Below are 16,538 nucleotides of genomic sequence, written 5' to 3' on the forward strand. Positions count from 1 at the left end.
CTTCATTTAACTAGCGGCCACTACTTCCACCGAGACCCTAAGGCAGCTTGTTCTAGCTGTCAGGCCTTTCTTGGAGTCTGTCCTTTCAAGAGTGTCTCAGTGCCGGGGATTCCGTTTCTATTTTTCATTGGTCAGGATGTGGGGTTGTCCTTTCTCTATCCTCCAGAGATGCCGCTATTTGCTTCTTGATCTCAGAGCGTTTTCAGTCTTTTCTTGGCTCATGGTCACTCCCACAAAATTCTAGGTGCCTTCAGAGCCTGATTCTGTGGCCCTTACTAACCCTGAGTACCTCTTCCATGCTTGGTTAGTACCATCAATGGGACTACTCACCTGGGTAAATGCTATGCAACACAAGTAAGGAGTCCTGAATTGGACCCTCAATGTGTAGATGCTTCTTTGCCACTTCAGGCCCTGTTTAGACTGGCAAAAAACAGCTTCTATATTTAGGTGTCAAAGTCCTGTCTCACTTAGCAGGACCTCGTGGTGCAATCTTTTGATTTGTAGATTTCGGGTAGATTTGTCAAGATGGCCATCGCTAATAAACTGTTTCGAATGGTAGCCATCCCACAGCTAACTTATCATCTACTCAAGTGACTCCAAAGAAACTGTTCCATGTACATGAGATGTTAAGTCTTGTGAGCTTCCATTCACGGGGTTTAGAATCCAATTATTGAGGGAAGTACAATTCCCTCAGGAGCAATTGTGTGGAGATTGGCAGTCATATCTTGATGGCTCCATTAGAACTTGTTGGTTGCAAACCCAAACGTTAGCTTCTTTTCTTACATTCTTGGGGGACTCATCCTGTGGGAGGGTGGCTTGGAAAGAGGAGTGGGATTGTGATGCTTATGGACTTCTCTCAAGAGGGTCCCTAAAATGGAGACAACAACTTATTCCCCTAGGGCAATGGTTATGTCCCCAACTTGAGTTGAGCAGGAGGAAGCATGGTGCTGGTAGTCTGTGAACCACATTTCCTACAACTGGACGGTCATAGAACTAGAGAAGCATTTGGGTTAGGATGGACTTCCATAAGATCAGCTAATCTCTACCCTCTGCATGAGGGCAAGACAGACATTACTATCCCTAAATCTTCCCTGATGGATGTGTGTCTGGTCCCAGCCTTACTTGTCTCCAGCTTTGGCAGTTCCACCTCCCTTGGCAGCTTTTTCCATAGCCTGAGCTGCCCTTTGAGTTATTAACTTTATTTCCTGCTGCAGCTTTATCCCATTAATGCTTGTTCTGTCATCCTAAAGCAATGAGAATAATTGATCTCAGTCCTCTTTGTAACATGCCGTTACATCCCTGAAGACAGTCATTGTGTCTTCTTGCCTTAGTCTTCTTTTCTCTAGGCCCCGTCCTCTTAAACTTTCATCATTGTAGATCTTTGTTTCCCAAACTTTTTTTTGTCATTTGGGGCACTCTCCTCTGAATTCGTCCCAGTTTATCTTTGTCCCATGGCAAAAATGGAGTTCTTAGAGCTGTTGATAATAGAGCATGAAACAGGGCATGTAGTGTTGGTGAACATCCTCTGATTAAATACCATGACATGTCCCTGCTTTTGACAAGGCCGAATATGGTCCCACGTGTGCAGCCCTACTAGGCTTTGCCAGCTTTTCATTATATGTCCTGTTGAAAAAACGTGAGGGCCACAGGATTGTAGAGACGTGTTGTCACATGACATCATAAGGTTACATCATTGTGCTGTGTTGCGGCATCCGCACATCCTGACGTGAGACCATTGCTCTGGATCATACGGTGCGGCAGCAGCATGATGCCATGACATAATGTCTCTGGGCTGTCATGTAGCAGTGTTGGACCATGATCATGCCTTGTTAAAGCAGCATCCTAGTTCAATGATCCAATGGCACAGGACCCAAGCTACAATGTCACTGCAATCCACACAAGGAGAATATGGGTCTTTGTCCCCTCTAGTGCATGGGCTACATACATAAGAGGATAAACGCCTACCTCAGCTGCCAGCCAAAAGTCTTATTTCTTGATCTCAAGCCATAAAGGTCTTTGGTTTAATCCCCTCTGAAAACCCATGAAAGAGGGCTGTTATATAACCATATTGCACCACAGCACCATTAGTTAGCAATACCGTCATGTCACGTTGCAATCCAATGTCATGATGTGCTGACATAGCACCTAAGTATTATGATGTTGCATAGGCCCTGAGAGTTATATCAAAACCTCTGAAGGCTTCATGGATACCAAAGCACCTAATAAGAAACAGGACAGTCCTAAAGATATAGTATGTGTTAATCGCAGTACAGAGCCAATGCACAGGAGGTGGAATTAAGGGCACGCTCCTTTCAGGCCTGTTTTTCTTTCCTTTTTTTCTTTCCCTTGTTTTTTTTTTTCTTAAGCCCTGGGCTTGACGTGTGTTTTAAAAAAACCAACACAACCCTTTTGCATTTAATACTTCAAAAGCTAAGCAGAGCTATGAAAGTGAAATCAGAGTAATTTATAGCCCATTGCCATCTGCCACCTGGGAGAAAAATTGTGCATTATATGTCAAGCAACATTTCCATAATATTTGTAAGGGATGAATATTGCTGAGAAGGCCCCCGGAAGACGAAGCAGAAAAAGATCAGAAAGTTGGGCCAGATGCTCAGATGGTGTGTCGGCATAGGTCCATTGAAGTCAATGTAGCTCTACTGATTTACACCAGCTGTGCATCTAGCCCATGGTTATTTTAATCCTTATTCTTCTGGTTAATGTTTGGGGGAGGTGGGAGGATCGGGGAAGCAGGCTGTATCTGCTGTGTAGTAACAGCTCTAAAGATTGTTTGTGGTGAGAATTGGAGAGAGCTCCAACAGAATGTCTTGACTAAGAGGGACAGGAGAACAGTCGCACGTGGAAAGGATGTAGACTCCAGGGAAGAAGAGGGATTGGTTAAGGTGATCCCACTGCAATCTTGGGCCGTTGTGTCTGAGTTTGGGAGGACAGCTTCAGCCCTGACTCCTCGCTGAGTCAGTTTGTGTCCACGCCTGCACATCGCGGGAGTCGTTTATGGAGCTGGTGTCGGCACTAGTGTGAATCAGAAGCAACTCCACTGAAGGCAGGAGAGGTATGCTAGTGTACATGTGGTCAGAACCAGGCCCGTGGCACTGGTATTTGAAACAGGCCTGAGCCAAAGCCCTAATCTAGCCCCAACTCTGAACTCCGGATCTGAGTCCAAACTTCGTTTGCATTTAATGTTTGGACTCAGCCTGTTACAGAGACAGTTTCAAGCTGCCGAATCTCATCCAAAGCCAGATTTGTGGTTCAGATCTGAGCTATGGTTCAGGCCTGTTGCTGTAGCCAGAGCCTGTTGTGTGCTTTTCTGCTAATGTCCTTAATGTAGCCGTTCCTATGTGTCGGGAGTGTGATAGGCCAGGGAACTCCAGAGGGCAGAGTAGTCTGATATCACCCAATCCAGTGCCCTCTCTTTCCCCTTGTTCTCTCTAGTCACCAGAAGTATGGTGAGCAACTTGAATGAGCTGCTTTGGCCAGCCAGACAGCTGGTGTGTCGGACATTCTGATCCTGGCATGGAATACACCTGTGGAATCCTGTCATCAGGCAAATCTCATTTTTCCATTTGGCTTTTCTACCACTTCAGTTTTGTTCTCCCCACACTTGTTCTCCAGTCAGCTTCATTAACATCATGTCGCAAATGGTGATTCTGAGAGGTTTCTGTTATCAGATGCTCTCAGCCAATTGCTGGGGCCGGGGGGGTGAAAAACTACAGTATGTCTGCCAAAAATTGGGCATTCAAGAGTCAGTCCTAAACTTTCCACTCAATGTCCTATGTGCAGTTATAGGGCATGCATATCATGTTACGGCTCTTTCCTTACATGGTAACACAAAACCCTCTACTTGGTGGAGAAAGGGCAATTACACAGGAATTGACCTGCTCTTCCAGGTTGCTGGTTAATTGCACCAGTAGCTCCTAAATTCATGAACTCAAGCCTGGACTGGTGTGCAGAAATGCTGATGTATAATTATTAATTGCAGAAATAACCCATCACTGCAATCTACCATCATTGCAGTGGGAAGTCCTTGGGCGTTGTGCCTGGATAACGAGTGAGTGTAAATTGGGTTAGAACTTACTTGACCATGTGTCATTAAATGATCAGTGGTTCCCATGTAAGTGCTGCGAAGTGTGAGTCATGATATCTGTGTCCTATAATAGGCCATATTACCTATCTATGTGTCTTAACGTATAGGTCAAGATTTTCTACCCAGAAAAGTTTGAGGTCCACTTGTTATTTCCGTCTCTGTGTGTACTCTTGCTACGCTTCTATTGTAGATAGAGTCCCATGGTTCCCTCTGTGCACTGCTGTCCCCAAATGTTTAGAATTAAAGTTGAGTCCATTTCCTATGTATTGCCACAGTCTGCACTGATTTGGCTCCCTTGGTGGCAAAGAGGTCAAGCATGGTCCATGGAGACGGAAATGCCTTCTCATTTCTAGAGGTGGTCTGGCCAGTTCAGACCTGGAGCTCCTGGTTGGGGTAGTGCAGGGATGCTCACCTTCCAGATGACTGTGATGTACAGTATCCCTGCCACGACTAAACAGATGACTTGAATCCTACGAGCCATCAAGCCAGAACTACTTTCACTTGAAAGAATAGCTTACGGTTCATCAGATAGAACTGGTTCCAGTTTTCCAGGGTGTTTATTTAGCAAGGTCCCATCTGTACCCAGTAGCCCCTTGTTAACAGATAACAGGATTCAGGTGCCAGCAGACTCCTTAGTTATCTGGCTATTTGTATGTGGGGAACATTTGATGGAGGGCAAGTGCTTCCAGGAGCTTACCATCCAGGCTCAAATCTGTCCCTTGTCAGCTTAGCCACCCGAACCCTCCAAATAAAACCCCACGTGATACTGATTTACTGAGTGCCGTGACAGTCCAGGCACCAGTAGCCATTAGCTAAGTGTTGATGGCCATCAAGGCAACCTGGCTTCTCCTGTAGATGTTCCACTCCCCTCTTGCAACATACAGTGGCCGCATCTTCTCTCCGCTCCTTGGACAATACCACTGGTGTGATTAACAGTGTGGAGTGGGAGGGGCATGAGGGGGACATGATATGCCTGCCTCCTTCCTTCCCACCCCGAATTTCTGTGCATGCTTGCACCACTGAGCCATAGTCCCCTCGAAGTGTCTGCTGCCTGCTCTCAGAGCATGAATGTGATGAGCAAAGCAGCCTCCTGGGTCCCTGAGGGAGCTCAGAAATCACCCAAAATGAGTCCACTGTTACTGAGGAAAATTCTTCAGCAGCCCTTTGGGATCAGGAGGCTGAATTGGCTCCCACGAGTGATCACAATGTTTAACTGGCTGGGGATGAAGCTGAACTCGGATTTGCTTTCTCTTCCCTGACAGGGCGTCCCTTTGGAGCTCCTGCGTGGTCCTACCTCTGCTGGCGCTGACCTGGATGTCTGCGGTTCTGGCAATCACGGATCGGCGGTCAGCGCTCTTCCAGATCCTCTTTGCTGTCTTTGACTCCCTGGAGGGCTTTGTCATTGTGATGGTTCATTGCATCCTGAGACGAGAGGTGGGCACCACCAGTGGTTCCTACTGCACAGCCCAGAGGGCTGCGTGTGACCCATCTACCGGAGGCCAGATTGGGAATTGCAGCCTTCCCGCAGTCTCTCTGGGGATTCCACCGATCCCTTGAGCTGTGGGCCATGACATTCAGCTACACAGACGTCACAGTGATGAGTGTGACAGAAGTGCCTGGACAGATGGATGGATAGGTGGACATCACGCTGAAAACGTACAGTGGAGCAGAGTTTTGGGGACAAGCCTCATTTAGTTTATCATTGGTCCAAAATTTAGGTTTTTTTTTTAAAAAAAAAAGGTTCTACAAAACCTAGGATTTGCAGAAAAGTTTTCACCCATGTTTAAAGACAATATCAACAAAAAACAAGTCTGTTTTCTAGGGGTTGTATTGAAATAGTCCCCAGCAGTGTTGGAAACCCAAACACTGCATATATGGTGCCAGTTTATGGGAGCCATAAGTTAAACTTGACTATGAGCAGAAAGTGAAACTTTCTTTTACTTTAAACCAGTGAACTCCATCAATGATGAAAAGTTCCATTCCTTTTTTTTAAGTTCTTTCCATTGCAATAAAATGAGGTGTCATTAATATTATTGACAAGGAGCTTTTTTATTTATATATGTGCATGTTACCTTGATATAATTCCTTTCAATTAAGTGGGCCTGATAGATTCAGTGGAATTACACCAGGGATTGGCCTAGCCCAGAGTCTTTTCATTAATTTCGTTATCCATTTAGGCCCTCTCATTGCAGTCGTTAGGAGTTTTTCCATTGATTTCAGTGAGTTTTCGATGACACACAATATGCACACAGTATAGCCTCTTGATCTGACATTATATATCCCTATGTCATGATTTATGCAACAGGGTCCTTTGTAAATATCATGGGTTACAGAATAAATTCATGGTTATTCCTGCCTAGGCAAATCCAGCAACTAACTACTTGGGAAGCTATCCCATGTAATAACCCTGTAAGCATGTAGGAACCTGGAGTTGTTGTGTTGGTGTGTCAGATATGTGTCCTCTCAGCCCCTCTGAAGTCATTGTGTAAGCCCTAAACAAACCCATGTGAGCATTACAGTCTATCCCCAACAGGGTTGGATGCGCCTTTGCTTTAAACAGTGCCTCTGTCTGACTCAGTCTTGTGCAAATCCGTTTCCCCCGGCAGGTCCAGGATGCAGTGAAGTGCCGAGTAGTGGACCGTCAAGAAGAGGGCAACGGAGACTCGGGGGGGTCGTTTCAGAACGGACATGCTCAGCTAATGGTAGGATAAAGTGCCACCCGCTCGCTTGCCAAGGGACTCGGTGCTTTTAGCCTGGATCCAATGAACAGAGGGCTCTGTTTCAACATCTTATGCTTAGCTGTCATCACTCTCCTTCTTTTAAATCTGATTGGATCATGCTGGAGCTTGGGTGAGCCTCAGTTTCACCAATTTATAGCTCCAGTTCCCTTCATAACAATCAGGATCCCATCCCTCTCCCGCCCAGGCCTATGCAAGCACCGGGGCTGTTTTGTTGTTCAGATAAACCAGGTCCTTTCGGTCTAAGGGTGACAAACCCCACATGCACCTATTTTCCCATAAAAGAAATTTCCCAGGCCTTTCTACCTCTGACAGGCTGCATGTCCTGTCCAGCATGGTGGTAGGAGACAGCAGTTTAATACCTATTCGCTCAGAGCATGTCACATCGTAGTCATGATTTTCAAGACATCCTTTCTGAGGAGACTTTCTTTCTCCAAAGTACTTTTCTTCCCCATTTCAGTAACGTTCCTTTCTGGGTGCTCATTTTAAATTCATTTTGTGCAAAGATAGAAAACGTCATCCTGTTACGTGAGTCCTTCAAAACTGGACTAGATAAAGCCCTGGGAGAAGATGCTGTAGGGAACAATCCTGCATTGGCCCCTTGGTGATGGACTGGATGTCCTAACCTAAGAGGTCTTTCTTGTCTCTGATTTCTAAGCTTCAGGTAAGCAGGTCAATCCCAAAGTTTACAAGATATTTCCCAGGCTCCAAAACAGGCCGGTTGGGGCTTTCCTCTATCCTTCTGTCTGAGTGTCCAGCCAGTCAGGCCCATAGATGCAACATATTCATAGATTCATAGAGCTCAAGGCTAGAGGGGACCATTAGATTATCTAGTCTGACCTCCTGTATAGCACAAGCCATAATATTTCACCCAGCTTGCCCCATATTGAGCCCAATAACTAAAGCTAATCTTCTAGAAAGGCATCCAGTCCTGAGTTGAAAACATCAAGAGAGAGAATCTACCACTTCCCTTGGTAGTTTGTCCCAGTGGTTAATCACTTTCACCGTTAAACATTTGTGCCTTATTTCTAATTTGAATTTCTCTGGCTTCAGCTTCCAGCCTTTTGTTCTTGTGGTGCCTTTCTCAGCTAGATGAAGGAGCTCCATGCAACCCGGTGTTTTGTCCTGGTGAAGGTACTTGCACGCTGTCATCAAGTTACCTTCTTTTTGATCTGTTCAACAGATGGAGCTTGTCAAGTCTCTTGTTATAAGCCCTCCGATCACTTTTGTGGTTCATTTCTGCGCTCTCTCCAACTTTTCAGGGCCCTTTTTAAAATACAGACATGAGAACTGGCTGCAGTATTCCAGTATTGCTCTTGCCAATGTCGTGTACAGAGCTGAAATCACCTCCCTGCTCCGAGTCACTGTTCCCCTATTTAGACATCCAAGGATTGCATGAGCCCTCTTTGCGACAGCATCGCACTGAGCGCTTCTGCTGAGCTCCTTGTCCACTCTCACCCCTAGATCCTTTTCAGCGTCTTTGCTTTCCAGAATACAGTTCCCCCATTCTGTAGGTATGACCTGCAGCCCTTGTTCCTAGATGGAGAACTTTGCATTTGACTGTATTAAAATACATTTTGTTTCACGGGGCCCCGCTTCAGAAGCCATTCAGATCACTCTGCGTGACTGTAGTGTCCTCGTCATTATTTATCACTCTACCAATCTTCTATCACCTGCAAATTTTACCAGCAGTGATTTTATATTTACTTACAGATCACCGATAAAAATATTGAATAGCATCGGCCCCAGTAGCAATTCCTGCAGCATCCCACTAGAAACACCCCCATTCAACGATGATTTCCCATTGACAGCTAATTTTAGAGATCTGTCAGTTAGCCAGTTCCTAATCCAGTTAATGTGTGCGGTACTGATACTGTATAGTGGTCATTTTTGAATCAGAACATTGAGAGATACTAAGTCAAATGCCTTACAGAAGTCTGTGTATATTATATCTTCGCAGTTGCCTTTATCAACCAACCTTGTCATCTCATCAAAGAATGAAATCAAGTTGGTTTGACAAGACCTATTTTCCATAAACGCATGTTGATTGGCATTAATTATAATCCTAGCCTTTAATTTGTGATCAGGCGAATCCCACATCAGCTTTTCTATTCTTTTGCATGGGATTGATGTCGGGCTAACCAGCCTATGGTACCTAAGTCATCCTCCTTGCCAATATCATTAGCACCTTGCCAGTCTTCTGGAGTTTCCCCAACATTTCAAAATTTATTCATAATGAACATCAGCAGGTTAGAGATCTCCTCAGACAACTCTTTTAGTTGTGCAGGTTAGCTGGGCCTCCTGATTTCAAAATGTCTACCCCTGGTAGGTGCTGTTTAACATCCTCCTTAATTACTAATGGACTGGAAAGTACCACAACATCCTCCTGTGGGACCAGCACATCGTCCTGCTGCTTAGCACATCTAGAATGGAAATATTTGTCCAACACCTGTCTTTTGCACATCACTATTAACATGATTACTTGGACGCCCATGTTCTGGTGTGACTCCTTTTCTCCCATTCTCTGGGATGATGGCAACCAAGTGATTCAAGGCAGGGCCTAGTTTAGGGGAGAGGAGGGCTGCACGTGGCTGCTTTTGGCATCCCCTGCTCAGGCATCCCCTGCTCCTGTTTGGGAGGGGCTGTGTCTTCTATCTCAAGGCCATTAGGCAGAGAGTCTGATTCCAAAGCCCTTGTTCACGCCATTCTGTCTCGATTTTTATTGCTTTGTGTGTGGTCCATGAGTAGAAACATTCATTGGATTCCAGGTTGCCTTCCCTTCTTCCCCTCTCCCCCTCCCCGCCCCGTTGACCACGCCCTCTGCTTTCTCTGTCTTTCAGACCGATTTTGAGAAGGATGTGGATATGGCTTGTAGATCAGGTGAGCACATCACAGGTGAGAAATCAACAAGTGACCTGGTTTGGGGATTGAACTTGGCCATTTTTTTTCCTTACTATTGGTGTTGTGTCTACGTCCCCTCAGTGGCTTGTGTGTATGTGTATGGGCTATCCTCGCTCCCACCCCCACCTCAAGAAAATTCCTAATTCTGCCCCTTCGCTTTGCTTATCCCCTCCCTTACCCACGCCTTGCTTGGCCTCTTGGCTAAGGTCAAGCCTCACCTTGATTTAACACCTTTTATCCAGAGCCTATGCCCTGCCTGGCAGGGGTGGTGGGATCCATGACCTTCTCCATCTCTCACTACTGGGTCCTGATTTTGTCTTTGCTCATAGAGTCATCTCTGGGGCTGGCCTCATACCCCTCAGGTGTCCTGAGAAATGGGTGTAAATCTGGAGCATCCTACCCCAAATCCGTGAATGGACAGTTGCCCTCTGGGTCCATGCATACCAGCAACCACTTGGGCAGTCATGTGCTTGGGGACATGGCCCACCCCCTCCCACACACAACCATTCATTGCAGCTCTGTAGATCTGCATGGGCCAGCAGTCCCTGCTGCCACAACCCCTCCTCAGTCGCTCCTGTTTGTCTTATGCCCACTGTGCTGTCTCTGAAAGTGCTGTCCGGAGTCTGCTGTGTTGCCTGTTCCTCTTTGCAGGTTCTGTTCCCTCCTGCCCTTGGCACGCCTGACCAGCTGGCTGATTTTAATCAAACCTTTTGCAGAATTTCCGACTCTCATTGGCTCGCTCAGATGCCTCCCCTTTCCCAAGCAAGAGTTTTCCCAGCTCACTTGGCCCTTGTGTATAATTCACATCTTCCAAACCAGGATCTCCCTTTAGCTGCCATGGACTTTGCATCCTGTGTGCTCATTTAGGGGGCATCACAGAAGAGTTTATCTATCTATCTATCTATCTATCTATCTATCTCTCTAGCTATCTATCCCCATACACCCCTATTCTATCTATCTATCTCCATACACCCCTCTTCTATCTATCTATCTATCTATCTATCTCCATACACCCCTCTTCTATCTATCTATCTATCTATCTATCTATCTATCTATCTATCTATCTATCTATCTATCCCCATACATCTCCTCTTCTATCTATCTATCTATCTAGGCCCATAAGCCCTCTCTTCTATCTATCTATCCCCATCCACCCCCTCGTCTATCTAGCTATCTAGCTATCCCCATACACCTCCTCTTCTATCTATCTATCCTCATACACCCCCTTCTCTCTCTCTCTCTCTGTCTATCCCCATACACCCCTGCTATCTATCTATCTATATATCTGTCTATCCCCACACACCTCCTCTTCTATCTATCTATCCCTCTTACCCTCATGATATTAATTCCACAGTCTCTTTCTGTCTATACCTTATTCAGGGTCTCTCTCTTTCTCCTCTCTCTCACACCATATTTCCAGCGTGCTCTCTCCCGCTCTCTCTCCCCTTCCTTTCTGATGCTGAGGACCTGACTTTCAAAAAGGCAGGTGCAAAAATTGGTGCTCTCAAGAGTGTGCCCGAGGTGCGCACATGATGGCCTCAGATGTGCACACAAGGCAGGTATTTGCACGTACAGCTGGCTAATTGGGCATGTGCTCACTGGTCATGCCCAGTTTGCGTGCACAATAGTGTGCTTTTGAGACTCAGGTCCTGACAATCAGTGCTGAGCCCCGGACAGGCTCCTCCGGTGCAGGAGATTTCCTTGTGCTGCCGTAGAGTCTCTGGCTCCCGGATTGGGTCTCCCCGAGCAATGGGAGGGAGCCTTTTGGTGTCAGGTGACTCCAGAACAGAAGACCCCCGATCTCCACCTCTGCTCACTAACCTGGCCTGGTGTTCTTTGCCAGCAGCCAGCTGTACAAGTCTTCAAACCCCAGCGGACAAGAAATGAAATAATCCCAATTTGTTGTGCGCCACAGCCTCGCGACAGGACCTAAACACCACCCCTGGGGAAGCCAAAGCAGGCAGCGAGCTCCCATGCACAAAGCATGTCCCAAGTGCTTCCTTGAATACAAGCCACAGTGTAAAAAACACCCAACAACCCACTGGCTGTGGCTTTTGCTGAAAGGGCGTTGTTAATAAAGCACCGATCCTGATCCCTTAACAAGGATGGGCTGGGTCCGAGCCAACATGTGGCATTTTCACTTAGAGTCAGTGGCAGAATTTGGCCCATGAATGGGGCCAAAGCACAGTTATATCCTAGCACTGTTCTCTGGCAAAGCCGTAATGACTGAGACTGTCACCGTGCAGCGGGTCTGGCTTTCAAAGATGTTTTATGGTTGGTTTGTTTCTCCTGGCTTCCCTTTGATTTTGCCCTGCCTGCCCTGCACCCATTGGAGGTACCTACGCTCGTTCAGCACTCACCGTGCCTGGCACAAGTGAGCAGTGAAACCGCAGCACCATGTTTTACCTGGCACCCGAAATCCACCTGTGCCATAGAGTACCTTGATGGGAATGGCTGAATGGTGCCAGGTCACAGCAAAGTCTCTGCTTTGTCTCCTCTCCTGTCTGCTGCATTGGAAAAAAAATGTGTAAAAAGAGCCTTGTTTTTTGGTTGGTTTTGGCTGGAATTGTTTCCCCCTTTCCATGCTGAAATGCTGGGTAAGTAGCATTCAGCCCCGCCCACCCCAGAACCCTGTGACTTTATCCTCTGAGGACATCCAGGCTGACGTCACGAGCTTATTAACATTTCTGTTGCAGCCTAGAACCAGCTGAGCAGCGAAGCAGATTTGAACGAGTCGAGGAACAGCTGTGTTTGTTTCTCTGTGTGTGTGTCCTGTTTATATCTCCGACTTGGCATGATTGCCCCACCCTCAGATTAAGGTTCTTTCCTATTTGAATAATGAGCACTCATTTTAGCTCCCTTTGGCTTCGAGGCCGGGGGTGAGAACTTCAAAACCTGTGGTATAATTACCCCCCAATGTAAGCACTGGCCCAGTCGCCAGCGTGGGCCTGTCACGGACATGGGGTCTAGGAGCCAGAAGCATTGATCCGCCATTTAACCTCTGTCTGAGAGAGTGGAGGGAACATGCCAAGGGGGTTTGACTGTGGTGAGATGGTTGGTGTTGTGTGTGGAGCTCAGATGAGGTGAGTCTGAGGTGCTGAGAATGCTTCTCTGTCGCCCGCAGTGCTGAATAAAGACATCACCACGTGCAGGACCTCGGCCATCACGGGCACGCTGAAGCGCCCGTCGCTGCAGGATGAGGAGAAGCTGAAGCTCCATCACCAGAAGGGGTCCTCGAACTTTAACAGTCTTCCAGCCAACGTCTCTAAGATGCACCTCCAGGGCTCCCCGCACTACCTGGGGGCCATCAACCTGAATGAGTTCAGCAACCACACGCTCACTCTGAAGAAGGAGAAGAACCAGCCGCCCAAGTCTATCTACATCTGCGATGGGGACATCTTCAAGAAGCTGGACTCTGAGCTCTCCCGAGCGCAGGAGCAATCCCTGGACACCAGCTACGTCATCTTGCCCAGCAACAGTTCCTCCACCCTGCGGGCCAAGCCACCCAAGGACGATGGCAAATACAGCATCAACATAGACCAGATGCCCCAAACCCGGCTCATCCACCTCAGCATGGCAACCGACCCGGGCTTCATCGTCAAGAGCCCGCCCAGGGAGCCCATGGCTATGACATGCACCGAGGTGCAGGGCTCCCCCATGCTGCAGCAGCAGCAGCAGAACATCTGCAGCGAGTCGCAGATGCCCAACAGCCTGTGCGACCCGGGCGACTCAGGGAACTTGGGCATGGTGCCCAAGAGCGAGACAGTCTCCACCCTCTCCATGAGCTCCTTGGAGGTAAGCAGGCAACCTGCGGCCACTTTCATCCATAAGAACATCCCAGTTATCACATTGTTCATGCCACGCTTTTCCTTCTATGTTGATGCCTTCTCTCCTACAGTGGCCTATGCCAGATGTTCCAAGAGTAGAACCCTGCCTTGAATGTACCCAGTTGTGCAGTTTCAATACCTCGTTAATGGGAGGGGAAATTTCCTCCTGACCTCCGCTAGTGATATCAAGTTACAGTTTGAATCTTGAGGATTAAGAACCCTTATAGTTTTCATCCTAGGTAGTTACACTGCAGATGCCGTCTCTTTTCCATATCAATGTCCAATCTGTTTTTGAAGCTTTCCCTCCCTCCTAGTTCCAGCACTGGGTATTTTGATCAAAGATTTTAGGATGGGAAGGAGCCAAAGTGTTTCTTAGCCCTCTTTTTTTAAAATCCAACAGATGCAGGCTGCCAGGTTCTCTTTATCTCCCATCAGCCCTATGGAAACTGGATGTATTGACAGTATTCAAAGATTATTCATGAGGTGTTAGCCAGACCACTCCCATTCATTTTAATGGGAGGCATGTGGCTAACCTTTCTGCTTGGCTTTGATGCTTTCAACCCTTCTGGGAAGAGAGAGGTAAATACAGGTACGGGAAGCTACAGGAAAATTCCAGTGATGGCAGAGTTAAGCTCTGTGTGCGCAGTTCTCCCTCACAGACATCCCCTGCAACCCTATTGATGTCGGTGGCATTGCAGAGGGCATACATGAGTGCTGGATTTCCTTTGGTTTTTCCTGCTGCTTCTTCTGACTGCTGTCCTTTGGCAGCTCATTTCATCTTGTAACAACTCTCCCAAGTATAGAATTCCCACCCAGCCGGGTTCTGCCTTAGCAGACGTTTAGTCCCTCTTGGTTCTTATACTTGGCCCCAGTTCTAACAGGCTTGCAGCATCTGTCTCCTTTGTCCCCTGTTATAGGATGTGGCTCTCAACCTCTCCTATGCGTCCTTCAGGCTTTGGTCTCTGGTGCTCCCAGAGCTCACACACAGGTTCTCTCCCATGGGGCAGTGACTGAGGTTGCTTCTATCACCCTTAGTATCAGAGCCAGAGCTGCACGGTGCAGGCAGAGCAGGGTGGGGAAGGAGGCAGGGGCTGTCTCTCTGTCTCTAGCCACTATGCAGGGGTGTGATCAACCCGTATCATCACTTACCAATCTTTCTTTCCCTTTGAATCTGCAGAGACGGAAATCCCGGTACGCAGAGCTAGATTTTGAGGTGAGCGGTTCCTCCTTTAAGTCCTTTTACGGAGGGGTGAGGTGGGGGAGAGGACCAGGCTCTGTTTTTCCCAGCTGGAGCTCCCCTACTGCCTTGGCCAAAGAACCAGGAAAAGGGCTAGAAGCAGACAGGCGGCTACAGCCAGCCTGGCTGAACAGGGAGGTTCGCCCTGTGTATCTAAACAAACGTGGGATTTACACTTATTTGGTATGGCTTCATTTACTGAGCAGCAACTGCTGAGTAAATGTTTGTAAATGAGGATTTTAAGTCGGTTTGCACAAGGCCTGTAAACAATTCCAGCTGTACTACAATATACCAGCATCAGGAGTTTGGGCCACTTTCCAGCCAGTGTGAGAGGGGTCAGAGGTCCTGAGTCTTAGGCCAGGTCTGTACTACAGACTTATATCGGTATAGCTACATCGCTGAGGGGTGTGAAAAATCCACCCCCTGAGCGGCATAGTTATACCGACCTTACCCCGGTGTAGGCAGTGTTATGTCAGCAGGAGAGTTTCCTGCCTCTCGCGGAGGTGGAGTAACTACGCCAACAGGAGACGCTCACCAGTGCAGCACTGTATGTGTAGAACTGCCCCCAAACATGACATCTGCTCAGATGGTCCCCATCATCCTGGCATGGGAGCTCCTCACAAGATTAAGGAGCCTCCCCACGCCCCTCGGAGATGAGGAAGTATCCACGTCTTCCAGATGGGGAGATCTGAGGCAGAGAAGGGGGAAGCAGGTGCTTTAAAGAGGAAGCCATGCTTCACACCGCAAATCTCTAGCAGAGCTGGGAACTGAACGCAGGTCTCCTGAGTCCTATTGCAATGCAATGAAGCCGTCACTTTGAAGGGGAAGGATGGTTGGGTGGTGAAGGCATCAAACCATCTTTCCTCTTCAAAGCTAATGCTTCATTCCAAAATCAGCCATCACTCCTGGGACTGCATGGGGAAGAAGGGAGTTTGCTCGAAGCCTGGGCTCCTAGGTTTGCTCCAAAACTTAGGACCCTGGGCTCAGTCTCAAATAGGTACACTGTGTGGCTCCAAATTCTGAAACTCACATGTTGGACTAGATTCGAACTCAGGCCTCACACTTCTTCAAAAGCTTTGCAACCCTTGGAGAGCTTTCAGGCTGAGATTCAGGTTTGTCACAAATCCTGTAACTAGCCAAGACTCAGCTAGTTTGGTGTAGGCTGGAATTTTCCTGCCTGTAGCGAGATCTAGATTTCTAGTATCTAGGGCCAAGATCCTCAAAGGGATTTGGGCACCTAACTTGAACCTAGGTGCCCACTTTGGCAGTTTCCTAGTTGGTGAGGACAGGGTAGACTCTAATGCCATGAATCTTAAGGGGAGAAAGGTTTGCTGACCTCTCGCACACGTCTTTGCTTCAGAAAATCATGCACACGAGAAAGCGTCACCAGGACATGTTCCAGGACCTGAACAGGAAGCTGCAGCATGCGGAGAAGGAGAAGGAGTCTCCGACAACGGAGAGCAAGGTCAGTCACTCACCCTTTGGAGCTGCTGGCTTCCCGCTCCAAGAACCATGATGAGCATGGGGATGGAGGAAAATATAGGGGCTCTTACCAGAACCCTGCACTTCAGTGTCACTCCACTCTCAATATCTGTGTGTGTGTGTGTGTGTGTGTGTGTGTAAAATCATAATGCTACTGCACAGCTGGTGACATGTTCACTCTCCTCTAGCTCACATGGCAACCGCTTGTCGTGCTGATACATACACTTCTGAACTCTATTCCTCGTATCTTG

General features: G+C 47.6%; 1 protein-coding gene across 1 annotated transcript in view; it reads left to right on the forward strand.

Annotated features, from left to right (window-relative positions):
• Positions 1-16,538, forward strand: part of ADGRB1 (adhesion G protein-coupled receptor B1) — a gene marked incomplete in the record, with an annotated part of 371,095 nt that overhangs the window by 338,577 nt on the left and 15,980 nt on the right. Inside the window, 6 exon segments of the mRNA XM_034763711.1 lie at positions 5,365-5,536; positions 6,709-6,804; positions 9,681-9,735; positions 12,866-13,536; positions 14,746-14,781; positions 16,166-16,270. Coding sequence (XP_034619602.1) covers positions 5,365-5,536; positions 6,709-6,804; positions 9,681-9,735; positions 12,866-13,536; positions 14,746-14,781; positions 16,166-16,270 — 1,135 coding nt within the window.

The sequence above is a fragment of the Trachemys scripta genome, chromosome 2 (assembly GCF_013100865.1).
Source record: "Trachemys scripta elegans isolate TJP31775 chromosome 2, CAS_Tse_1.0, whole genome shotgun sequence".
Lineage (NCBI taxonomy): Eukaryota > Metazoa > Chordata > Testudines > Emydidae > Trachemys > Trachemys scripta.